The sequence below is a fragment of the Siphateles boraxobius genome, unplaced genomic scaffold (assembly GCF_051911475.1).
Source record: "Siphateles boraxobius isolate OS27281-9 unplaced genomic scaffold, OSU_SipBor_1 16, whole genome shotgun sequence".
Taxonomy (NCBI): domain Eukaryota; kingdom Metazoa; phylum Chordata; class Actinopteri; order Cypriniformes; family Leuciscidae; genus Siphateles; species Siphateles boraxobius.
Genome location: NW_027508766.1, coordinates 12,985,596 through 13,012,469, shown reverse-complemented (window position 1 = coordinate 13,012,469; position 26,874 = coordinate 12,985,596). Strand labels below are relative to the sequence as shown.

Genomic DNA, 26,874 nt, shown 5'->3' with positions numbered 1-26,874 from the left:
TCCATGCACCCACTCCCTGCCATCCAGCCATCTCCTCCCTTCCCATTTCATCCTCATCCTTTTCACCAAAAATGAGTTTTAGGTAGACAGATCAATACAGTAGAAAGAACATCAAATTAAATTTGGATTTTGGAAAATAATGTATTTTCTGTTAACCAAATACTTTTTTAAATCTTCGCTATTGCTTCAATGCAGATGAACAAGAACACCATTATTTGTTGTGTGACGTGCATCTTCAAGTAAGCCAGATATGCACAGATTCTGATCATGATGACTCACAAGTTGCGTATTTGCGCTATGTCTCTGCAGAATTGGTTTACACGAACTTCGCCAGCAAAGTGAGTAAACATAATAAGTAACACGCCAAATTGGCCTGTAATTTGACAGCGGTACACGCCAGAGTTGATTTTTACCCACATTTGGCGGGTGTTAATTGCAAACCTGTATATATATATTACATTACAGAATAGCTTTGAAATGTTAAAAATAAAAGTTTATGATTTGCACAAATAAGCATTCAAATAATTATAATTTTTAAAGTTTGATCAAGCATGAATCCAGACAAATTGATAACGAAGAATAGAAACATTTTGCCATTTTTCAAATTTCTCATTAACAAATGCTTGTGCTTTGAAATTTGCGGCAACACATTTGCTCAACATTCACACATAGTAACTGTCATGTACTGTACTGTATCATTCTACATGAGACACTGTCGTACTTGGTACAAGCTAACCACATCAATCATATTACAGTTTTTTTTTATTTGCTTTGGTACTATTTTCACAAGTAAGGAGTACATTTTCAAAACTCTTAGTACAAAAATCCAAACTGATCACACTTGTAACGCAGCTAGTCATTCTTTCAAAACATGATCCTATGCTTTCATTACAGTTATACATTTTTCAGTCCACATAATCATTGTTTCAAACACAAGATTATTGTAATATGTAATGAGAACGTTTGGTTTAATCACAGAAACACAACAGTATGATCTTCTTTCAATTTAGTACTTTTAACAATTAGTTCATTCAACAGCAAACAATGCAAGACACATGTTTCAAATCACCCTTGTTGCTGAAATAATTACAGTAATACAGGATACAGTTGCCACATTAGAAAATACACGTGCATTACCTAACTTATGTAATTGAATCCATAATGTTTGTAATAGTATCTGCAGTGAGTTATCAAAAGCTGTGATGACACAGCCATGAGGTTCTGTGCTAGAACAGAGTTTGCTGGCAATACAGTAAATGATTTCACTCTATACCATTTGACTGAATCTATACTGTAGTGGACCTTTACAGATGAAGGGTGAGTTACAGTAATGTGGCAGTCTCTACCATGGTAATCTGTTTACAGTATCACTGTATGTATGGCATATATACTGTAATGTAAAATGCTGTATTTGATGCCATCTGTCTCCCTTCTACTGATGCATCTCTAATCAATCTAATGTTTTACAGTCATTGGCCGTTTCCTCTCCCTTATACTCTATTATGCGTTACAGTGTTTTCACAAATGGCAAATTTCTCTGTTTCTCTCTCACACACATGCGTGTGCACACACTTTGAACATAGTGGTGGTTATTATCTATAAATCACTTATGTAAAAAGAATTCATTACATTTGGTTATCCATATCGGAAATTGCAAACAAGTTCTATAAACTGTATATAGAATCAATATCTATAAAAATCTATAGGTGTACCAAATGATTAATTGATTAACCATTAAGATCAGTTGGATTGAATAATAGACAAATGTATTAAACTGAACAAAAAGAGATGCAAATCAAAAGTTTGATATTAAGTGCTTTATGAAAGGCAGTTATTGTGAATGAAACATTTATGTAGATGAAACACTTATTTTGTGTTGTGAAAAGATACTTTGTGATTTTTTGGAATTGTACTAACACCATTGAAAACATGATGAAATGTTTGAAAAAAGTGCACTTTTGATGATCTGCTGTGATATTAGCACTAAGAGTTTTGAAAATGTACATCTTACTTGTTAAAATAGTACCAAAGTGAATAAAAAAAACTGTAATCTCATATCTCCGCATCACATCATAATAACGCCCAGCATGCATCTGAACGCAGTCCCTCAGACAAGTGGTAAAACCTCCAGAGAGAAAGCTCTGGGTGGGTTTGTTTTGCGATGTACAGAAGGACAGTTCAGTAATTAACTTTCTACAGTCACCCAACACTTTTCCTGAATGTGTGTGTGTTCCACAATGCAAGGATTAGAGAGGGCTTTTGAGAGGAAAGGCCAATCAACAGAGCTTTGTGTGAATCAAAACAAATGTTTAATGGGGTGGATTATTGGCTCTGCAGAACAGTTGAAGAGTTGGAGAGCAGGATTTGTCTCTCAGAGTGGGAATTTAGTGAAGCTAATTGGGTAATATAGACAGTGTACTAAAAACATGGAGATTTGTAAGACTGGCACCCAAACAAATGCATCACAAATCAAACTTCAACGAAAGTTTAAAGGGACAAAAAGTTTGCAACATAAAATGCATTGAATGTTTGGTTAATTAAAATGTAATGCAGAGGATGAGACAAACCTGTAGCATTGAAGAGAACTATGTAGAATGGTTCATCTGTCTCTGGTAGGTCATCATCTACCACAGCAACCGATATGTTCTTCATCCACTCTCCAAAATCAAAGACCAGCATTGAGTCGTTATGCAGTGGAGTGAAGTCACCTGGTGATGTGTCACCATACTCAAAACGGTACCTCACTGTGGTGATAAAATCAGCCAGCCCAGCTCGCAGAATGGTGAAATTGGCCACGCCCCCTTCTGGCACTCTCTGAACCACAGGCTCTGGAAAACACATTACAAACAAGAACAATATGACGTTTTATATTGACAGTAAGCGAATATAACATAGCCTCCCACACCAATGACCTGGATAAGTAAAGGGGTCTATTACAGAAGACTGTTCACTTCAGATTAAGAAAAAAAAAGACTGTTTAAAAGTGTAAGATTTATTTTTTTAAAATAGTCAATTTTGACTTTAATTTAGTCAATTTTGCTTTTGAAAGAAGTTTCTTATGCTCAACAAATATGCATTTATTTGAACAATTAGTAATATCATTGTAAATGTTGAAAACCTGTTGTGCTATTTATGATTTCTTTGTAGAAAACAAAATTCATTTTTTTCATAATTCTTTGCTGAATAGAAAGTAAAAAAATAATAATATTCAAACTAATATTTGAATTTGTGACAATATAAAAGTATTCACTGTCAATTTTGGTCAATTTAATGAATCCTTGCAAAAACAAAACAAAAAAAACGTATTCATTAGTTTCTATACTGTATTTAAACTTCTCACAATAGTTGCTTTATTTCCCACAATATGAATTTACACATCACAATGTGACTATTACTTATTTTAAACTTTAGCTTGCCGTTTCCCCTGCTGAGAATCCAGCATAAACCAGCAGGAATTATATGCAGGGGGCTCATTTGTAACCTTTTTTGTCTTCAAACGAATATTTACATTGTAATATTACAAACATACCGGCAAAATATATTGGATCATCATTCTCACGAATGCTTAACCTTGCACTGAGATTGTTTCCTAGTCTTGCTCCACCAATTGTATTCAGAAGGGTGATGGTGAAATTTTCAATTTTCTCTGGGATCTGCAACAAAAGATCAGTTTGTAATATAAATATGTTTGTCCTCATTAAACAGAAGTATCTACAATTGCTAAAGCTTACCTCATCTGGCACAGAAAATAGGGTCAGGTTCTTCAGGTATTCCCCTTCAGTAAAGATGACCTCACCCTGCACTGGGTTGATGTCTCCTGAATGGGTCGGCTCAAGAATCCAGAAGACTGACACGTTCCCAAACCTACCCCTGCTTCTCCCAATGGGATAGGATGCTATCAGAGATCATAATGAGATGCTATTTTAAACTGAAATACAACTAAAATTAAAAGATAAAAAGTAAAGTGACCCAAAGCTGTAGCTTAAAGATATCTGTACCTGACTGAACATCCATGGCTTTACTCTCATTGATGACGAAGTCTAGGCCAGAATGAATGAACTCAATGACCCCAAATGGGTCATCACTCTTACGCACGGTAATGTTGACCTGCCTTCGGTTACCAAGGCGACTAGCTGGCGTGCTGTGGCTACTAAGGACCACTGAGAATGTCTCATCTAGCTGAAGACAAAACATCAAACAAACTTTTATAAGTCAGGCTTACTTAAAATTGTAATTTCTGAACATAATTATGTGAAGTGTTACAGTAATCTTGACGTTAAGTAAAATGTAAGAAACTTGTAGATCATCTTGCGTGACACAAAGTCAGTTCGTTACAGGCTATATGACAATCCTTAGTCACCACTAATCATTAGTCCTGAGGACTTACCTCTGGTATTCCATCAGGCTTGGCTACTAGGGCCACCATTACTTCTCTCTCCCCTGGCTGGAACTCTAGGATCCCTGTGGCACCATAAAACTGAGCAATTCCAGAAGGAATCACTGTATATCGTATGAGTTGGTTGAGTAGCTGGCCTTGCTCTCTGCTCACCCTCAGTTCAACTGTCTCCCCCTCCTGCACAGCCAACAAATCAGTGAGTGAGTGAGTGAGTGTGTGCATGGATGGTTGAGTCAGTAATTGTGTGAATGAATGAATGGGGGATTGAGTGAGTGAGTGAAGGGGACTGTGAGTAAGTGAGTGAGTGAGTGAGTGAGTGAAGGGGACAGTAAGTGAGTGAGTGAGTGAGTGAGTGAGTGAGTGAGTGAGTGAGTGAGTGAGTGAGTGCATGGGTGGTTAGTTGAGTGAGTGAGTGAGTGAGTGAGTGAGTTAGGGTTAGGGTTAGTGAGTGATGGTGAGTGAGTGTAGGATGGGAGTTTAAGTGAGTGGATGGGAGGTTGAGTGAGTGGGTGAATGAATCAAATGAATCAATGAATCAATCAATGCCTTACATTGATCAACCAAGGTCCTTTAGAGACTGGTGAAAACTCAAATATTCCTCCAGGGTCATCGTTCTCCAGAATGACAATTTCTCGACTGGTGAAACCTGGTTTCAGGATCTGGTTGTCCACATTTGTCCTGTACAACAACATAGTGATAATGAGTGACACTGTAATGTAATATTATTATAAAGCTGGAAAATACTGTTCTGTAATATATTATGGATTTCATATGTCTTATAAATATTCCCATACTGCTTAAAACAGAACATGATTTTCCATTATAATATACCATAATGTAACAAACCTTTAGCCAGATTTAAATTTTGTGTGTGTATGAGTTAGTTCACGCTGGAATTTGAAAGCGTATTAAACATGCTTGACCTAAGGCTTCTTGGTTAAGCTGATTTGACAAGTCATATTTTAAAGCAACCCACTATCCTCCCTCCTCAGCGGGGGTCTTGTGCATAAACTGAGCTTGGCTTGGCCTGAGCACTGAAGGCTCCAGATAATTAGTAAAATGGCTGACAAAGAGCTTGAAGGAGAAGTGTTCCAAAAAAACACATTCAGAGGATGTGCTGCATGCATACAAACACTGATGTTTTTACAGGATAGCATAAAGGAATTTGGTAAATGAGGTGTCAAATGAGTACAAGCAGCATTTGCCTGCATCCAAGTGCAGTAACCCCCAACATATACAAACACACTCTTGCTATTCATTTCACACACCCAAATAAAAGAGACATCCCCCATCGAAACATTAAGACAAAGCCCCTGAAAGTTCAGAGTGGATACTTTTCCACATAAAGAGTTGATTCACACCACACAATAAGGCACAGTCTCTCTAGTACACACTTACCCAAAGTACACTACAAAGCGAGCGGTTTCTACCCTACGAAGGAAAAGTGGGGGAGGACAAAGATATTCCCGCCACAATGATTACAAGATAAACAAACCCTTGGATTAAATCAACTGCACACTGTATGTTTGTAGCCTATAATGGATCCAATAAGCATTTGGACACTTAACACATGCCTTAAAATGTCTGAATATTATTATAACAAGTAAAACAGACCTGTCTAATGTAAGAATGATGGTTTCATTGATCTCTGGGATGTTGTCAGCCATTACAGTGATGTTAATTGCTGCTTCACTTTGTCCTGAGAGGAACATGACTGATCCAGTGAAAGGTGAAATGTCACCCTCAGTGACATCATCTTTGTTCTCGCCAGTGGGCCGCAGCCTCCAGAAGACCACTGCCTGACCATCAGTCCCATCTCGCCTCAGCTGAAGAGTTATCTAAAGGCAGAGATAATAATTTTTTTTCTCTAAAATGAAGGGTCCAAAAGTCTGAGACCACATAAACAATCTGGGATTTTAAATCTGCATTACAATAGGATTTTGAAAAATGTACAAAAAAAAAAAATATATATATATATATATTTTGTCCATGAGAGTCTTGTATACCAAGCTGCTGTTTGAATCTTCTGGTTCCAGCGCCACCACTGTCTGATTACTGGTGAAGCCAATCTCTCCATTAGCAATATCAGGTGTGATGATCAGGGATATGTTTAAAGCTCCTCCAAAACGAGGACTCACAGATGGGATCAGTGGGCTGATGTTCTCCAACTGCACACTGTCCAACTAAGGAGAGACAAAACAACAACAAACAAAAAGACAATTACCTGTTAATTCACCTGTTTGCAACAAATTAGTGTAAACAATATCAGTAAAAAGGAAATATTTTTTTGCAACAAATGCCAATTAAAAATGATTAATTATCTTGGAGTGTCCTATGAAAGCTCTGCCTGTCAAACAAGCACAGTGAGTCGTTAGGGTTAGTTAGGGATGCTTTGTCATCCTTTTCTGTGATGCTATGAGAGTATTTTAGCTGTCATAGCATCTTTCAATGGCTCTTGTATTGCTTTTCTGCATTGCTTAAACAGCAAGACAACTCAAATGCCATGCCAACCAGCCAGAAGCCTTAGTTTTGTGTCTGTAAGATGTTTTAAAGGTTTTAGAAAGAAGTCTCTTATGCTCACCAATGCTGCTTTTATTTGATCAAAAATACAGCAAAAACTGTCATATTGTGAGAAAGTATTACAATTTAAAAATGTAAATATTATCCTGTGGTTTAAACCATGATAATTTTTTTGCAGGATGAATTGATGAATAGAAAGTTCAAACGAACATCATTGTCAGAAGGTCTTTGAATGACATATCCTACCTGTATGAGGAAATGAGCCCCATTCTGCAGAAAGGCATCAATTCGAATGGGCAAGAAGAGTTCAGCTTGTGACTGACCAGATCTGAACAGCACACTGTTGACACTGGTACCATTCAGCACCCCATCCCTGGGTCGTGAGGGGTCCAGTGGTCTGGCAGGTATGTAGAGGGCAGTTAGGGTAAGTCGTACCTCTCCCATGGTCCCTCCTTCTCGGAGGAAGCTAAGTGACAGGAAGCGTCCCTCTGGCTGACTCTGAATACTTTGATTCTTTCTTGGATGAAAGCCAAATTGACCATAGACATTGTCACTATCTTGAATGAAGAACACCATCTGTGAAGGAAGAACAATATAGTTTAGTTTCCTTACAGGAATGTTCTGTCTTCCATAGTTATGCTTAGTTATAGACAATTACTATAGACAATAATTTTCAAGTCCTTTAGTTTGTTCAATATATTAAAATATATATTTTTATGAAGAGTCATACAGGTTTGGAAGACATGAGAGTGAGTAAATAATGACATTACGTGAAATCCAAAATATCAAATATATACCAAAAGGAGATATAAATATTCAAGAAAAAAAAAACCTCACAGGAATTCCATTGGTAATGGACAACCAGAGGTTCATCCTAAAACAGCAGTCCCAATGCCAAAAAGAGGATTTGGACAACTTTAATGCTCAAAAAACAACTACATAACACCGTGTTCTAACCAGACACGATTTGATAAGATTCCAGCAACAGGCAATTTTTCTGTCCTCACAAGACATGTTGACAGGGATTTGCAGGATAATATGAATCCATTATCCACTGTCGGTTTCAAGTAATGCAAAAAAATAAAAAAAAATAATTATTATTATATTCAACTCAAATTAAACAATTTTAATACTGAAAAAATGTTTTAAACACTAAAAATAGAATCCCGTCGCTCGTTTTGCATTCCATCTCGGCTAGTTACGACAAAACCTCAAATTAACATGGTAAATATGCCTTTTTATCTCATGTCACAGCGTGTCTGGATTTAATTTTTTCATCTTCAATCATAACTGAGGGAAGACTCAATATTATCTCTAGTAATTCACAGTGTCACAGATGGCTTTAATAGATTGCCACTGACACATTGATTTAAAGTTCAGTTTCCTCTTGCGATAAACCTGATATTTTCCTCTCTATATAGAAACCTGTAACAAGCAGCAATAAACAAATGTCACCATTCATTACAGTAAATGTAACATCAGACTATCTGTGTAAAACTCAGTGAACTAATCTTAGAAAGCCATTCTCTTTCATTAGACCTCACGAGAGCGTAAAAATAGCATTCATGAGCTAGTTCATTACTCTGTCATTTACCGAAGCCTCATCAGACCAATGCACAAGACCTCTCTAAATAGTTGTACTACTGCAATTTTGGGATTTTGTCAGTGATTTTAAGGGCAGTTGACATAAATAGGCTCCTCACACTTAGTTTTCACATCCTCCAATCAAACTTCTGCTCACACTTATGGGTAACTGATGGGTTTATAGATAAACACGGGTTGGATTTATTCACTCCTTTTACACATAATCAAACTTGCAACAGACAAGTTATAAAGAGAACAAACAGCCACCCACAGGCTCTGCTGTGGGCTATTTTGTGCTGGGACCACATGAGGGGAACACCCAAGTGACACAGTGTAACAAGTAGTCTGTGATGCTGCTGTTCCAAAGAGACAGATGTGTCTCATTTTACGCCACATCCGTTTAAACGGACTTAGTGCTGCCCAGATTGTAACTAAGAACCAGCTTTGATCCGGGAACTTCCTCTTTGACAAGGGTTCTGAGCCAGAGTAAGACAACAACCTCCCTGGATGTCTCACCACAAACCTTCCAGTGAGGTCCAAAAGGGATCTGCTACCATGGCTGTCTGAAATTAAGCATAAACATCTAAAATATCAAAGCGGGTGACATTTCAACATGTAGGACAACCCGTACCCAGGCACACTATGAATAATAATATTTTCCTTCCAAAAATTAAAAAGAGTGCTTCAAGTTGTCATCAACGTCAACTAGCGAATCTTTCATAACTAAATCCACCTCAGAATTGAGCAACCGCCGATCTCTGATCTGCAATCCAAACACATTCTCTAAATGCATTCGTTAAAACCCAAACACACGCCAAGCACTCACTTCCATAGGCTCATCCACCTCAGCCCCTCCTTGTACAGATCCTGGGATCAATCTGAGGAGGAAGGCCTCTGCTTCTTCAGGAAGGTTGTCTTGAGTGATGTTTAAAGGCAGTACAGCATTCATCTGGCCCTCAGCAAACCCCAGGGTACCTGATGAAGGGTTAAGGTCGGCAGAGACTGGAGTCCTATCCATGGAGTTTCTAGTGATATTCCATTGAACTGAAACAGCTCCATGTGTTCCTCCGTTCCGCACAATGACGATGCCTTCGTATCTGAGACAGAGAAACTTTATCAGTATATGATTTATAATTAATGAAATATAATTCATGATATTTTACATCATATTATATTTTACACACACTACTGTTAAAAAGTTTGGGGTCAGTAAATAAAATATTTTATTACATTGATCAAAAGTCAAATTCATAATGTTACAATAACTTTCTCTTTCAAATAAAAGCTGTATTTTTTTTTTACTGTCTATTCATCAAATAATCCTGAAAAAAAATCAAAGGGTTAGTTCACCCAAAAACCTGTCATTAATTACTCCTCCTCATGTCGTTCCAAACCCAAGACTTTCGTTCATCTTTGGAACACAAATTAATATATTTTTTATGAAATCTGAGAGATTTCTGTTCCTCCATAGACAGCTTGTCATGAACCAGGGTTGATCTCTCCTCTTTTCTCTCTCTCTCTCCTGATTACACACACACACACTCAGGCACACACACTCACACGCTCATTCACTCGATCTTTCAGCTGCTTTCAGCTGTTTCTAATTTTTATCAGCAATTGCGCTGATCATCTTCACACCTGTTCTCTCTTTCCCTTTGATTATGTTTGCTACTTCTAGTTACCTCTTTGGCTGCTTCCTTGCCAGATTATTGTGGTATTGTTAAGGTACAGCTTCGGTTTTCCTACCGTCTCCTGTCTTGTCTGCTCTGGCTGTGTGTATGCTTACTCTGTGTTCTGCCCAGTTACCCTGCTGCTGAAGGCTGCTGCCTGCCACTCGGCTGCTGCTGTTTATCAACTGTGACCACTCGCTACCTCTTCTAAGCCCAGGGAATCCCTGCTGTTTTCATTGCATATCTATTCAAGATAACTTATCTGTTTACCGCCTTTTGCCCGTTTGGTGGCCCATTGCTTTGTTTCATTAAAAACTGTTATTTTACCTGCATTCGCTCTTTGGTCCTCTGTTCTCTCCGTGTCACAGCTACACAAATGACACTTGGATGCTTCAAAAAGTTCATAAAGAGAACGTAAACTAATCCATATAAATTGAGTGGTTTAGTCCATATTTTTTTAAGAGACTTGGTCGCTTTATATAATAAACAGATTGAATTTAGGCTTTTATTCACATATAAACACTGATCAGCGGACATAAACAGAAGCTCAACTGAACCTGCTTGATGCGCGAGAACAAACTTTTTGCGGAAGCTCAAACATGCTGCATAACACACAAGAATGAACCTCATTGGTTCTTGCATTTTCCGTTTACCAGATCTGACGTTTGTTTATTTATTTGTTTATTTTTTAGGATCCCATTAGCTGAAAGTCTGTGCAATCAGCTAATCTTCCTGGGGTCCATTACAAAAAACAAAACAAAAATCATCACAAATTAACACATATACACATTTCATATATGTACACACATACACAAACACACACTCATACATACATACAATCTACAACCCCAAATCAGAAAAAGTTGGGACATTTTGTTAAATGCAATAAAATCAAGAATCTGTGATTTGTTCATTCTATTTAGCCTTTTATTAGCTGACAAAAGTACAAAGAAATGTTTTCCAATGTTTTCACTGACCAACATAATTGTATTTTGTAAATATGAACACATTTTGATTTTGATGGCTGCAACATACCCCAAAAGTTGGGACAGAGAAAAAAAATAAAAGTGAAAAGATTATCCAAATTAGATTATCCAACTCTTTTGAAACAGTCCACAATGAGCAGGTGAATTGGTAATAGTTGAGGGTATCATGTTTGTGTGTAAAAGTGCTTCTCAGTCTTTTTAAGCAAAGATGGGTCATGGCTCATCACTTTGTGCCAAATATCTTGAGAGAATTGTCAAACAATTAAAAAATCAGATTTCTCAATGCAAGGTTGCAAAGCATTTATACCTTTCATCATCTTCCATACATAATATTGTCACAAGATTCAGGGAATCCAGAGAAATCTCAGTCTGTGTAGGGAAAGGCAGTAGACCTCTTTTGCATGTGCGTGACCTTTGAGCCCTCAGATGGCATTGCACAAGATACCATCATGCTAATGTGTTAAATACAGACACATGTGCTTAGGAGTAATTTGGAAAACCGTTTTCACTGAACACAGTCTGACTCTGCATCAAGAAATGCCACTTGAATCTCTGTTACGCAAGGAGAAAGCTTTACATTCGTTCTATGTGTAAATGCAAGCGAGTTATCTGGGCCTGAGCTCATCTCAGATCGTCTAGAAGAAAGTGGAAATGTGTACTGTGGTCAGATGAGTCCATGTCTCAGCTTGTTTTTGGGAGAAAATGGACATCGATTTCTCAGTCCTAAAGACGAAAGGGACCTACCAGACTTTCACCAGCGACAGGTGCAAAAGCAAACATCTGTGCTGGTATTAAGGTGCATCATTGCAAACGGTATGGGTAACTTGCATTATTGTGAAGGTACCATTGGCATGGAGGCATATATTTGGATTGTACAGAGACATAAACTGCGATCAAGATGACATCTTTCCTGGGAAGCAAGACAATACCAGGCCTCATTCTGCACATGCTAAAACTAGACTCTGGTTTCTAGACACTCTGCACCATAGAAGGGATGTGCCTGCCTGTTTACTGCAGTCCAGATCTGTCTCTTATGGAAAATGTATGACCCATCATGAAAAGGAAAATCAGGCAATGATGACCACAGACTGTTGAGCGGCTGTCTTGTATCAGACAAGATTTGTAAAATATTCCACTAGCAAAACTCCAACAATTAGTATCCTCAACTCCCAAATGATTAAAAAGTGTAATTAAAAGGAAAGGTGATGTGACACAGTGGTAAACATGTCTCTGTCCCAACTTTTTTGGCGGTGTGTTGCTGCCATCAAAATCAAAATTTGTTCATATTTACAAAATACAATTATGTTGGTCAGGGAAAACATTGGAAAACTTTTCTTTGTACTTTTGTCAGTTAAAAAAAGGTTAAAAAGAATGAACAAATAACAGATTCTTGATTTTATTGCATTTTACAAAATGTCCCAACTTTTTCTGATTTGGGGTTGTAGTTTCAATTAATAAAAAATAAATATAAATACCATATTATTTACAATTACCTTAATCAAAACATATAAGAACCTACATTCAACACATAACACCTTAAACTTCTTTTAAATGACAGCTTATTACAAAGCTGACGAACTTCAATGGGAATGTTATTCCTGATGACTATAGCTCTATACAGGACGGTTTTCTTCATAAATAGTTTTTGGGTCGTTATATGATCATTATTTGCTTTTCTGGTGTTATGATTATGCACAGAATTACAATACACAATTTGATTAAACAGAGACATAGGCATTTTCATTGTAAATGTGTTATGTATCATAGTGCTTAAAGTAACTGTTATTCTTTGGTTTAAAGTGAGCCATGAAAGAGTAGAATACATCTGATCTCTACATGTTTTAATTGAGCAGCCCAGAACAAGTCTTGCTGCTTTATTTTGCGCAACCTGAATTTTTGACAAGTCCTTTTTAGTTGCAGAAGACCACACCTCAGTGCAGTATGACAAGTGACATAATATCAATGACTCTATCAATTACTATTTTTAAAGTTTCCTGATTCACATAATGACAACATTTTTTAGTTAATGCAATGCCGCATCCTATTCTGTTAACAATAGTATTTATGACGTGTGCGCTGATGAATGTTTATGTGAATAAAAGCCTAAATCCAATTTTGGACTAAACCTCTCAATTCATATGGATTAGTTTTTAACTCTTTATGAACTTTTTGAAGTGTCAGAGTTGCGTAGCTGCCTATGGAGGGACAGAAAGCTCTCAGATTTCTTCATTTGTGTTCCAAAGATGAACGAAAGTCTTATGGGTTTGAATGACATGAGGGTGAGTAATTAATGACAGAATTTAAATTTTGGGGAATTATCCCTTTAAGAAGCACAACTGTTTTCATTGATATAATAAGAAATGTTTCTTCAGCACCAAATCAATAAATTACATTTAGAATGATTTATTTGTGTGACACTGAAGACTGGAGTAATGGCTGCTGAAAATTCTGCTATGACATCACAAGAAAGAATTACATGTTAAATTATATAATTTTAATATAGCCTAATATTATATAATACAATAATAGTTCAAAGTATTACTGTTTTACTGTATTTCTAATCAAATACATGCCATGATGAGCATAAGAGGTTTTTTTTTGGGGGGGGGGGGGGGGGGGGTTAGTGTATAAACGCATATATTATATTTATTTTTTATTATTTCATATTTAAATATTTTTAAACAGTTGTATTGTTAAAACGGGTGTGTTGCATATCAAATTATATTTAGCTTTTGTTTTGAAATCTGTGTGAAATTTGGTTAGCTTTATTTTTTATTGACTGTTAAACTGCTTTGGAACCATTTGTAGTGCAAAAACTGCAATACAAATACATTGAATTGAAATGAGTAGCAACTATGGTCACACTTTAGTTCAGGGCCCAATTCTCACTATTAACTAACTTTTAACTACGACTTTTGCTTCAATAAACACCTAGTTACTGCTTATTAATAGTTAGTATGGTAGTTGTTAAGTTTAGGTATTGGGTAGTAAGGCATTAATATGTGCTTTACAATAAACAACAAATTTCCAAGTAATATGCATGCTAATAAGAAACTAGTTAATAGTGAGAATCGTGCCCTCAACTAAAGTGTTTCTGCAACTACCAAAAGGAATGAAGACATTGGATTTTACATGTTCCACCTTTTCTCAGAAACAGTGCAATGGTTTGACAACCTGCCATGTGTATTTGGTGTAACATGTAACAGGGGATAAGAAAGCCTATCTCTTCTATTACACCTGGTTAGGATACGCTGTTAATAACCAAGACAATATGGCTCTTTTAATAAAATAATGCAATAATGCTCAAGCACATTGAACACATTAATGCAAGTATCTTTAAACTGTTAACAATATCCTACTTACATCGGGGTCAGGTCTTCATTGATAATGTGCGGTTGTACGGAGGAAGGACTGATTGACAGGACTCCATAAGGCTTATCATTGGGCTCAATGGTCACGAGTGCCATACTTGGTGTCATCAGCACCGCGTCACCCAATAGGGTCTCTTCCAGAAGAACCAACTGAAAAGACTCTGCAATCTCTGGAATGTTGTCATCAATGATGTTGAAGCGGAGTTCTGTTTCATGGATCCCTGGAGGGAAAACTACCATCCTCTCAGCCTGTAGATCCACAAAGTCCGCCAGCAAAGTAGCACTGGCCGCTCCACTGCCCGTAATGACTGCATAGGCCACAGACACTGTCTTGTCATCAGAACCGATCAGAAGACCATCCTCAGTTCTACCACGAGTAACGGTAAGAGAAATGACACCTATGTTCTCCGGGACAACCAGTGTGGGCTTGGAGAAGCGGATGGGAGCATCATTACGGGAGATCTTGATCTGCACACTGCTTTTGTTAGGATTGAGTAAAGCTCCGCCAGCTGCTTCTGTCAAACGCACTGTGAAGGTTTCATCATCTTCTGGAAGCTAAAAAAAACATAATGATTAAAACTAATGCAGCACATCTAACTGTTGATGTGATGTTTGGTTCAGAACGGAACCAAGATGTTGTGTTTAGTGCATGTTCCACGATATTTTGTGAATGACTGATTAGTTTTATTCCAACAAACAAACAAAAAAACTTCTTTATGCTATTTTACTAAAAATCAGTGTGCCTTGATTATTTGAACTAGATTTTTAACTATCTTATTGAGAGCATGATTTTAAGAATCGTTTTATAGCATACGCACCAATTGAGAAATTTATGAAATATAGTCAAAATATACATTCATGGCCCTCTTATTCTTTAGCCTCTCTTCCCCAACAGTCTGTAAATATAACCCACTTCTCAAAATCTAATCAATTGTGAATGGATGAAATCAATTCTCGACCTGCATGTTTTTCTCATTAAAAATACACTTTCTCTCAGAAAAGTGCCTTTAGAGATGAAAAAAAAAAATTATGAACGGGTTTCACATTAACTTTAACCTGTCATTATTCATGTGATTTATTTTATGTTTACTAAATATTTTTTTGTTTTTTCAAACAGTACCTTGTCATCTTGTATCATGATGCTGAAAACTACAACAGCACGACCAGGAGGAATAGTAATGTTCCCCATGTCTGGACTGAGATCTTCATTGGCAGGGTTTGGACCTCCAAAAATCTGTGAATTCATAAAAAAATATAGATAGAGAATATGCAATATAATCAATATAATCAACAACATCTTTTTTTCTTCTTTTTTTCATTAGCAGAGTCAACAACTTTCTGGCAATGCTCACCTCAAAGTTGACAGTCACAGTCCCATAGGTTCCTTTCTCTCGGAGAAGAGTGAGAGGAACATATTGGCTTCTACCTCTTGGCTCCTCCACAGTAATGAGGGAGGTCTAAACAGAAAGCAAACATAATATATCACTCTTTCATGCATGTACTGACAAAATTAGAAATTAGGGATATCTACTGCATTAACAGATTAAGAGTTGAGGTCCTGTGACACAGGTGTCCAATTCTGCTTCTGGATGGCCAACATCCTGCAGAGTTTAGCTAAAACACTAATTAAACACATCTGAAATAGATAATTTAAATCTTCCGGATAATTAGGCTGTGTCCGACATGATATTCTCTCTGAGTAGGTACTTCTTTTGAATAAGTATTTACTTTGCAAGTGTTAAAAATGCATGTTCAGTAGCACTTTATTTTACAGTCCTGTTCCCCATGTACATACTATGTACTTATTATAGTAATTACAACAACTGGGTAATAACTAGGTACTAACCCTGAACCTACCCCTAAACCTCACCTTAACCCATGTAGTTACCTTATATTAAACAGTACTTTCTTAGGTAAGTAAACTGTAAGTATATGTACGTGCACATACTGTAATGAAGTGCAACTGTATGTTCTATAAATAGTATGGATGTATGTGTTATGAATGTAATCCCAACGCAATACATTCGTCATATTGTCACACTGTCATATGGCTTACAGTTGCATAGTTTTGCTAACATTCAAAATATTCTCCTCTTTTCATAATTTCAGATTATTATTAGGGGTGTAACAATAATTGCAAATAATCACAATATATCACAATACAAAAGTGCAACAATATGTATCGTGGATAGTTCACCCAAAATAAAAATGACTGTGTGAGAAACTTTTTCAGAGTTTTAGTGTCAGTACTATATTAAACTTCTATATATATATAATATTCAATATAATGTATAATAATTCAATGGGGGTATATTTGGTCCTCCCAAATGTCTTATGTTAACAGTAAAAAGGGGCTTACATTATTTTAAATATTTAGTGAGTGACAGAGTGCAAGCATATTCGTCTAAAATAACTCAGTATTTTCAGCTTCAGAATCATGAATATTTGTGTTCTGGTGTCATCATTGTCTTGCGCATTCAGGTTACCAGCACCAAGTTCAAGCCTATACATTTACACCCACAATGTAATATCAAATTTAGCATTTTAATCAACAGTAGATTTTTTGGTAACCTTTTATCAAATGTCTTGGAGTATTGCAATAATATCGTACCGTGAGTTCAGTATCGTGATATGTATCGAATGTGACATGAGGGTATTGTTACACCCCTAATTATTAGTATTTATTTATTTTTGTAATAGAAAAAAGCAACTCAGCAACCTTTCCTCTCAGGCATCTGATCCACACTCCATCACTCTCACTTTCCCATCCATCGAATACACCCCCACCCCACACAAACACAGAAAAAAAGTAAAAACAGTTCACACTTACAGTCACCCCTCCCCAGCATGCTCTAAACAACTTATTCCTGCTGTTCATTGAGGAAATAAAATTAAACTTACTGAGTTGAAGGAAATTATTCCGAAGGCATTATCATTAGACAGGATGGTGATGGTGGCAGTATTTGGAGTTCCCACTGTGACACCATTTGATGAGCTCTGAAAAAATAAATCATTGAAATGAGAGATAAAAAAATTTATGTGTGTGTGTGTGTGTGTGTGTGTGTGTGTGTGTGTGTGTGTGTGTGTGTGTGTGTGTGTGTGTGTGTGTGTGTGTGTGTGTGTGTGTGTGTGTGTGTGTGTGTGTGGTCACTGTGATTTTGCCAAGTACGTGTTCCTTGATCAACATATTTTGTTGATCCTGGAACAACATTCCTGTCTGAAAATGTAGTCCTAACCATATCCCTATTCATAAACCTAACTCTAACTCTAAGTTATCCTTTAAATCAAAGGGAGATGATAGGTGAATAACATGTAGAAGCACCTTACCCTGGTTGTAAGCCTAAACTTGACATAAACTGCAAACTTGTCACTCAAATCTGAATGGTTGATTTGAATGTTGTTTAGGATTAACACAGATTTTGTTCCAGGAACAAATTGCACTTGGATCCATATCTTTATTTTATTTTATTTTATTTTATTTTTTTCGGGTTACCAGCACCAAGTCCAAGCCATTTACACCCACAATGTAATATCAAATTTAGCATTTTAATCAACAGTATATTTTTGTTAACCGGCATCAGAACATCAGGCATCTGACCCACACCACTCCCTCACTCTCACTTTACCATCCATCGAATACACCCCCACCTCCCCACCCCACACAAACACACCAAAGAAAAAAAGAAAAATCTTCATGAAATATGATCTTTACTTAATATGATTTTTGGCATAAAACGTACTCGGTTACTAATGTAACCTCGGTTCTCTCTTGAAGAGGGAACGAGTACTGCGTAATATCTTACGCTATGGGGAAAACCTCTTTTCTACGAGATATTGAAGCCAAACAATTATCCTTAATTTTGAATTAATGTAAAACGCGTTGCAGCAGCATGCAGACATAGGCAAGACGGCTTGCGTGCCTATTGGCTGACCTGCGGCAACAGCAGCAGCCTATCGAGAGAGGCCCTGCGTGACGCCATATCCAATGGGGGGCGCTTCGCGCCCACTACGTCACGTCCGCCGAAATAGGTGTGGCCTATAAATATAGCTCGACAGGCTGATACAAACTGTTTTTTCATCGCCGAAGCGAACCAGAGTATGTTGTAAGCACGACAAGATACGCAGTACTCATTCCCTCTTCTAGAGAGAAAAGAGGTTACGTTAGTAACCGAGTACGCTCTCTTACGAGAGGTTCTCTCGTACTGCGTAATATCTTACGCTTTGGGGAAAACAGTGTAAAACGCTGTGAGTACTGGGATCCGACACCAGAGTCCCAAGGGCAGTAGCCCGGGGCTCATATAGTGCATAATCACCATGGACTCACAGAGAGTCAGAGAAGAGAGGCTAGAGCGTCATTCCCCATAAATAGCATCCTACGGGAGCTAACCATATTAACAGTGTACCACACAGTCAGGGTGAAAAACGTTCAGCCTGAACTGGGTAACAGTACGGGTCTTTCAATACCCATGGAGTTGTTCTATCGATCAGTGAGCGATACACAAGCAAAACTCAGCATTCTGACCCGGGGCAACGGGGCAGATAGTGCTGATTTCTAGACCGACAGAAGCTTAGCCTGTAAGGCGGGAACCTCTAGGTTATAAAACCTTATAAATGTAGACGGCGAGGCCCAGCCTGCCGCCGTACACATATCCTGCAAGGTAATCCTGCTAGACCACGCCCACGACGAGGCCACGCCTCTCGTGGAGTGCGCTCTGACACCCAAAGGACACTGCAACCCCTTAGAAGTGTAAGCCAGTGCTATGGCATCGATTATCCACCTGGATAGGCTCTGTTTTGATGTGGTTAGTCCCTTAGAATGCCCGCTAAACAAAACAAAGGGCTGCTCAGTCTGTCTGAAAATAGATGAGCGGGACACATAAGTTCTCAGTGCCCTGACAGGGCAAAGGACACTCGCGTCCTTCTCCTCGTTGTGAACCGGAAGGGCGGACAGGTAAATAACCTGGGCCCTGAACGGTGTGTTGAGGGATTTAGGCACGTACCCGTGCCTTGGTTTTAGTATGACTTTCGAGTCATTAGGCCCGAATTCCAAACACGTCACGCTCACCGAAAGCGCTTGTAAATCCCCAATGCGCTTTACTGAAGCAAGAGCCATAAGAAACACTGTTTTGAAAGACAAATGTTTCATGTCTGACAAATGGATTTGCTCGAATGGGGCACCTTTCATGGCTTCCAAAACTGTAGAAAGGTCCCACACGGGGACTGAAGGGGGTCTGGGAGGATTCAGCCTCCTAGCTCCTCTGAAGAAGCGCACGACCAGATCGTTCCTCCCCAGTGACTGGCCAGACACCGGTTTAGTAAACGCTGCTATGGCCGCCACATAAACTTTGAGCGTGGATGGGGTTCTGCCCTTATCCAGTAGCACTTGAAGGAAGGAGAGAACTTCCGTAACCCCGCAGTCTAGGGGTTAAAAGCCCTGAGCTTGACACCAGCCAGAGAACACAGACCATTTTGAGGAATAGAGCCGTTTAGTAGACGGGGCTCTAACCTTCGTGATCATGTTTAACACTCCCTCCGGGAGGTTAGCGGGTACCCGTTGATGACCCATGCATGTGGGGACCATAGTTCCGGGCGAGGATGCCAAATCGAGCCCTTGGCCTGAGAGAGGAGGTCTTTCCTCATCGGTATTGGCCACGGGGCAGTGCTGGTCAGCTGCATCAGGACTGGGAACCAAGCCTGGTTCGTCCAGAGCGGAGCCACAAGCAGCACTGAGCATCCGTTCTCCCTGATTCATTCCAACACCTGAGGCAGGAGCGAGACGGGGGGAAAAGCATAGAGAGGGCAGCGGGCCCAGACGTGAGCCAGCGCATCCCTGCTTTTGGAGAAAAACGTTGGACGGTGAGCATTTTCTTGGGACGCGAACAGGTCCACCTGCGCTCTGCCGAATGTCTCCCACAGCAGTCGGATCGTCTGCGGGTGCAGTGACCATTCTCCTGCTGGAAAATTGTTTTTGGACAGTCTGTCCGGTCCCAGATTCAGGTGACCAGGCACATGCGCTGCTTTCAATGAAAGCAGATTGTGCTGAGCCCAGACCAGGAGGCGTTCCGTCAGCCGGTAAAGGTTTCGGGACCTGATGCCACCCTGGTGATTAATATATGCCACCACTGACATGTTGTCTGACCGGACAAAGACGTGGTGACCTATTATCTGGGGACAAAAGCGCCTTAGCGCGTTGTCGACTGCCATCATTTCCAGACAGTTTATGTGTAGAAGCTTTTCCCGTTTTAACCACTGGCCAAAGAACGGTCTGCCCTCCAGCAGCGCTCCCCATCCCGAGGTGGAGGCGTCCGTGGACACCACCTTCACACTCGAGAAAGTCCCCAGGCTCACACCTGACTGATACCAGTCGGTCGCTTTCCAAGGTTCCAGAGTTGAGACGCATTTCAGATCAACCTTGAGGCGAAACAGACCGGAGGCCCATGCCTGAGGTGGAACTCGCACTTTCAGCCATAACTGCAGTGGGAGCATGCGAAGCAGACCCAGCTGGAGTACCGAAGATGCTGAGGCCATGAGGCCCAGCATTTTCTGAAACCTTTTGAGCGGGACTATAGTGCCGCGGCGGAAGGATTTCGCGGCGGGCTGAATTTTCAGTCCGCGCTCCGGCGACAGTTCTGTGCCCAGAAAATAAATTTTCTGACTGGGAGACAGCGAACTTTTCGCCCAATTGACTGTGAGACCCAGATTCTCTAGATGCTTGAGTAATATGGTCCTGTGTTCTATGAGCTCTGAGTGTGATCGAGCTAGAATCAGCCAATCGTCCAAGTAGTTCAAAACTCGCATGCCCCGAAGTCTCAGGGGTGCAAGAGCCGCGTCCATGCACATCGTAAGTGTACGGGTGCCAGGGACTGGCTGAACGGCAGGACTGTGTATTGATATGCCTGGCCCTCTAAGGCGAATCTCAAGAATCGCCTGTGACGTGACGCTATTTGTATTTGGAAATAAGTGTCTTTCAGATCTATTGACATAAACCAGTCCTCCTGGCGAACTTGCACAAGGTTTTTCCTGGTTGTAAGCATTCTGAACTGGCGTTTCACAAGCATTCTGTTCAGCTGTCGCAGATCTAGAATGGGTGTGAGAACCCCGTCTTTTTTCGGTACCAGAAAATATCTGCTGTATACACCCCCTTCGCTCTGATCCTGAGATAAAGGTTCTATGGCCCCTTTGCTCAGTAGTTTCGCTATTTCGGCTCGAAGTAGATGAGCTACCTCGTTCTTTACCGTAGTTTCGACTCGCGCCATGTAACGGCGGGGACGTCAAGCGAACTGCAGCGAATAGCCTCTTTTTATAGTGTTCAGCACCCATTCTGACACCCCAGAATGCTTTGCCCACGCATTTGCATGAATAGCTAGCGGTAGAATGAGATCTGGGCTCTGGCCGCAATGTAGTGGCGACTGGAGAGCTCCGGTGTGCTGTAAAGTAAACACTGTGTTTGCAGTGTTCGAGGCGGGGGGTGCGCTGATCACAGCGGGCAGCCTGGCCGCGTTCAACTTCGGCGTTTGTGTGCATGCAAGCGGGCTGTGGTACCGGCTTGTTTACTGCAATTATACACTGGAACAGTTACATTGTTTGGAACTGAACGAGCGAGAAGTTTTGGTGAAAATCCGGCCGCAGCGGGATTTGAACACCGTCGTTTTCCTACGGAGGCTACGAAGTTTTTGAGACCTCGGCCTCTATCTCAATCCGAAGCGAACCAGAGGAACACAGCGCGCTCCGAGTCCGTCATCTCCGATAACGTCAGCCATAGATGTCTCTCAGCCACGGTGAGAGAAGCCATGTTTAGCCCAATGGCCTGTGCAGCAGATTTCGCAGCGCGTAGAGCCAGGTCTGTAGCGCTTCTTAAATCCGGCACTCTGATAGCTTCTGGTCCTTCCTCGTCCATTTTACTGAGAAGGTCGGTCTGGAAGATCTGCAGTATGGCCATAGTGTGCAGTGCTGATACAGCCTGCCCAGCGGCGCTGTAAGCGCGACTGTGCATGGCGGAAGTCACACAGCAGGCTTTAGAGGGAAGCACCGTCTGAGCACGCCGTCCAGCAGAGGGCGGGCAAAGATGGGCTACTACAGCTGCTTCCACTGGAGGAAGAGAGAGGTGCCCTCTGTCTTTCACACCGTCCACCGTGGAGAATGCTGCTGAGACAGAGGTACGCAATCTGGCCGAGAAGGGGGCGATCCAGGACTACGCGACTTCTTCGTGAAGCTCAGGAAGAAAAGGCGCGGGCCCAGACTGTGACGGGGCGTGGTCCTTTTGCAGGAAGCATCCGTCTAGCCGGTTGCGCGCAGGCTGCGCGGGCGCCTCCCACTCGAGGCCGAGGTTGTCGACGGCCTGTGAGAGCAGACGCATCAGCTCTGACTCGATGCCAGCCCGTTTCCCTGAAGGCTCACGGGCAGAGGGGGGAGGTCCACAGAGCTCCCCCAAACCCCCGACTCGAGCGATGCCGGCGAAGCTGGCGGGCAGGAGAAGGCTCGGGGGCGCGCTGAGCACGGAGTTTCTTGCGGCGCGGCACTACAGCAGGCAGAAGTGCAGGCTCCGAGAAAGATGCCAGGCGTGTCCTCAGAGTCACCATAGGCATCAGCTCGCAATGAGGCCATCCGCCGTCAACGAGCGCGAGAGCCGCATGATCCTCACCCAGGCAGGAAACGCAGATGACATGGGGGTCCCCGTCGCTGAGTGCGGCTTGGCACGAGCCACAGGAATTAGGCATCTTGAAAAACAAGCTAGCTCTTTTAGAGAGAGAGAGAGAGAATGTGAGTCGTGGCGGCAAACACACACTCTCAGCAGAGGTAAAAGATACGGCGACTGAAGGCGGCGAGGTGAAGGCCAGCAGCTTCAGATTCAGAGGCTCGTCCGGCAGAAGGCTTGTTCTCAAACGGCGCAGCTTCTCACTCTGGATCCAGCGATGCGTGGATCACTCTGGATCCAGCAACCCATTGGATATGGTGTCACGCAGGGCCTCTCTCGATAGGATGCTGCTGTTGCCGCAGGTCAGCCAATAGGCACGCAAGCCGTCTTGCCTATGTCTGCATGCTGCTGCAACGCGTTTTACATTAATTCAAAATTAAGGATAATATTTTGGCTTCAATATCTCGTGGAAAAGAGGTTTTCCCCATAGCGTAAGATATTACGCAGTACGAGAGAACCTCTTGTAAGAGAACTGGTTTTGTGATCCAGGGTCACATATATTCTCAAAAAGGAAGTTTAAATATTGTTAACTGAAAAAAGGACAACAATTCTGATTGAACAGAAAATGTCTTTTTGCTGTGTGACTTAAGGGTGCCTCATGGAAGCATCGGCTAAGTAAGCGTTTAATTTTAATGCATACATTTTTGCTGTTTTTTCATCACCTATAATTAATGAGTTTCAAATGTGTCAGTGTATGTGCGATAGAGACTGACGTCTCTTCCTTTACCTCTATGCTTCCTCTGCCCATTTTTAAGAGTAATCTATCTCAATAGTGGGAATCCCAGAATGGTTGAAATTCTTGCTTGAGTGGACAGCACTGAAAGCTTGACAGCCGGAACTCAGTCGGCTGATCAGCCGGAACTCATCAGCCATAGCTCAATGGCCCATAAGCCTTTGCATGGTCTTTGATGTATTCCACTAACTTTTTATAAGGGTTAAGTAATGGCACTGCAGCAGCAACCCTACGTTAGACGTCACCTTCAAGCGAAATAACCAACTGTGACAATCACAACTGTCAGTGCCGTAACATTAAAGAGCCGTTATGCAAAGCTAATCACTATAAGAAAAGCACAGGCCTGGAAATAAGCTTCCAATAAGCCGCAAAGGAGGAGAATCTCCTAGGAGTTTAATTTATGCACCACTAGTGGCACCAAGTGGTACTGAAAAAATAACACATGTTTCCAAAGGTTTTCCACAGGTTTTATGCTATTAGTTGATCCAGAAGAGGACACTGGGAATATGGGTCTCATTTACTAATGATTAGTTTTATATGCACAGGAGAACTTCTCACACAAATAATTCGCAACACGCGTGAGCACACATGCATTTGTTCTTAACCTCATTCTAATGTTAATGAGTGACCGCATGCCCAAGGCCAGTAATTTGCATAAAACACGCCCAAAACTATCATATAAGGGCTTTCCACACAACTTTTTCTTTAAAGTCTTTCATCACTCTCAGCTCTATAACTCTCAGAAATATCATGTGTGTCAAATATTAAACACCTTTATGTTAAAACATGTATGTTAAAACATGAGTGTGAGACTTCCGATTCATTACCCGCTATAGATAAATAAATAGAAGAATGGAAAAGTGCAGTAAACCGTTAAACTATTTGTGCTACAAACCAGTGTGTTTATTATTACTATAATAAATTAAAATTATATAATTACAAATACCAATCTGCAATGTCAAGCAGCATAACATACTGTTTTTGTACAGCTAATATAACTGGAAGCGTCTGACACCGGAAGCCTCACACATTCAACTTGTTCAACAAATGGCTACAACATTTAAAAATAAGGGATGATATACAGACTCAAATTATACAGTGTTCGTAAAAAGCTTTTTATGCAGATTTCATGCACACATTTGTGTGTACGTCAGTGAATGAAGACACAATGTTTAGAGAGTCGAGGAAAAATCAACAAATGGCTTACTTTTAGTCGTCTCATTAAACATTAAACTGAAATGGAGGTACTTTCATCACCTTTATGTGTTATCTAAGGATGGGTTTCTAATAGCAGTGCCTCTCTGTACTGTGGTGTCCCAGTCTGTTGACAGTGAGTGATTAATGACAACAGGTCATGGCTGTCTACTTGTCCGCTGTTTAACAAATGAACCTTAGGCTGGCAGAATGGGGCAACTTAAGGGTAACAAAAGACCACTGGCATGAAATGAAACCCAAGCTGAAGGCACTAAAAGAAAACCGAGACAGTCCTTAAGAGAAATTTACATTAGACATATGCTAATCATTGACAGACCAAAAAATAAAATAAAAACACAATGGGGAAAATAAAGACTGTTGTTTTATTCTTTATTTTCTGTGCTGCATTATCTCACTTATCATTTTATTAATGAAAATGTTTGTAAGCAAGTCTTAAAAAATGTCTGCTCCTGATGTATCTCTATAAAAGTATTTGCACCCTGCAGCGGCAGGAGGAGGGAGAGCGTTTGTGCGTTTTGGTACCGCTCTGGATCTCAGTCACGTGTAGCAGGGAATTGTCTGAGCGTGTGTATTTCATGACTGCGCTGCCACTGCAACAAGAGCTTTGTTGCTGAAAGAAATCTCTGTTACAGCTGGACAAACTAATTTTAATGGGGTGCTCAAAAAAGGGTCTATATGGGGTTTTTGTTCTTACTTGGTAATGTTTTTTTTTTTTTTTTTGCACTCTGCATCATAGACACAATATGTTTAATCTGAAATTCAAAATTTCTGCATATACAGCTGCAGAAACTTTTCAAAATGGATTTCTGGATAATTTGGGTATAGTATTTGTTTTGAAAAAAAATAGAAAACTGAAATAATAAAAAATATGTAAAAACGTACATCTAAAAATTTAACCGCAATAAAATAGAATTACTCAAAAAAAATACAAAATAAATGAAAGCTAAATACAAAATATGAAAAATAATAAAAATTTGAAGCACATAACAAACTGATTAAAAACAACAACAACAAAAAAACTGAACAATTTAGTAATGGGGTTAAAAAGCCATATTATCTTACACAGTTTTGCTGCGTAAATTGATTTTGTTGTATGGGTGCTTTAGATTTAAGGATGTTTATTTTATTTTATTTATTTATTTTAACAGAAAACGAGACCACCTTGAACAACCTGAAATTAAGGTCCGGTTTCACAGACAGAGTTTAGATTAAGCCAGGATTAGGCCTAAATTCAATTTAGGCATTTAAGTAGCTTTAATAAAAGTGCCTTAGAAAAAAAAAGACATCACTGGTGTGCATCTTGAGACAAAACAATATGGCACCGGCATGAAAAAACACAGACAGGAAAATAGACTTAAAATACTCTGTCATTTTTGGTCATACAGACTTAAGAAATATAAAAAAAGAAACTGTTGAATGTCTAGTTTTTTATGTATCCACTTACAATCGAAATAAAACATTGTGCTTTTGTAAAATTAAGAAAATAAACAGGGTGTGCTTTCTGGCTCTCCATCTCCGTTAACCTTTTTTCTGGAGCACGTCTCTAAACTTAAACAAAACTCAGCGAGTACTATGTTATAGATGAAATATGAAAGACAACATTTCGTAGTTTTGGATTGATTATAACGTTTTTATTCTAAAATATCAAATAAGCTTTTGTTAGCCAGTTTCTGCTCATTTGTTAAATATATAGTATGTTCTGTC

General features: G+C 39.9%; 1 protein-coding gene across 2 annotated transcripts in view; it reads right to left on the bottom strand.

Moving 5' to 3' along the window:
• Positions 1–26,874, bottom strand: part of adgrv1 (adhesion G protein-coupled receptor V1) — a 171,912-nt gene that overhangs the window by 119,521 nt on the left and 25,517 nt on the right. For both annotated transcript variants that reach the window (XM_077231608.1, XM_077231609.1), the window contains exons 4-17: positions 17,429–17,524; positions 15,880–15,984; positions 15,648–15,761; positions 14,520–15,082; positions 9,327–9,597; positions 7,163–7,492; positions 6,403–6,579; positions 6,011–6,234; positions 4,948–5,074; positions 4,388–4,573; positions 3,999–4,179; positions 3,732–3,895; positions 3,530–3,653; positions 2,568–2,828 (exon numbers count right to left, since the gene is read on the bottom strand). In XM_077231608.1, the coding sequence (XP_077087723.1) occupies positions 2,568–2,828; positions 3,530–3,653; positions 3,732–3,895; positions 3,999–4,179; positions 4,388–4,573; positions 4,948–5,074; positions 6,011–6,234; positions 6,403–6,579; positions 7,163–7,492; positions 9,327–9,597; positions 14,520–15,082; positions 15,648–15,761; positions 15,880–15,984; positions 17,429–17,524 (2,923 nt within the window). The remainder of the gene's footprint in view (positions 1–2,567; positions 2,829–3,529; positions 3,654–3,731; positions 3,896–3,998; positions 4,180–4,387; positions 4,574–4,947; positions 5,075–6,010; positions 6,235–6,402; positions 6,580–7,162; positions 7,493–9,326; positions 9,598–14,519; positions 15,083–15,647; positions 15,762–15,879; positions 15,985–17,428; positions 17,525–26,874) is intronic.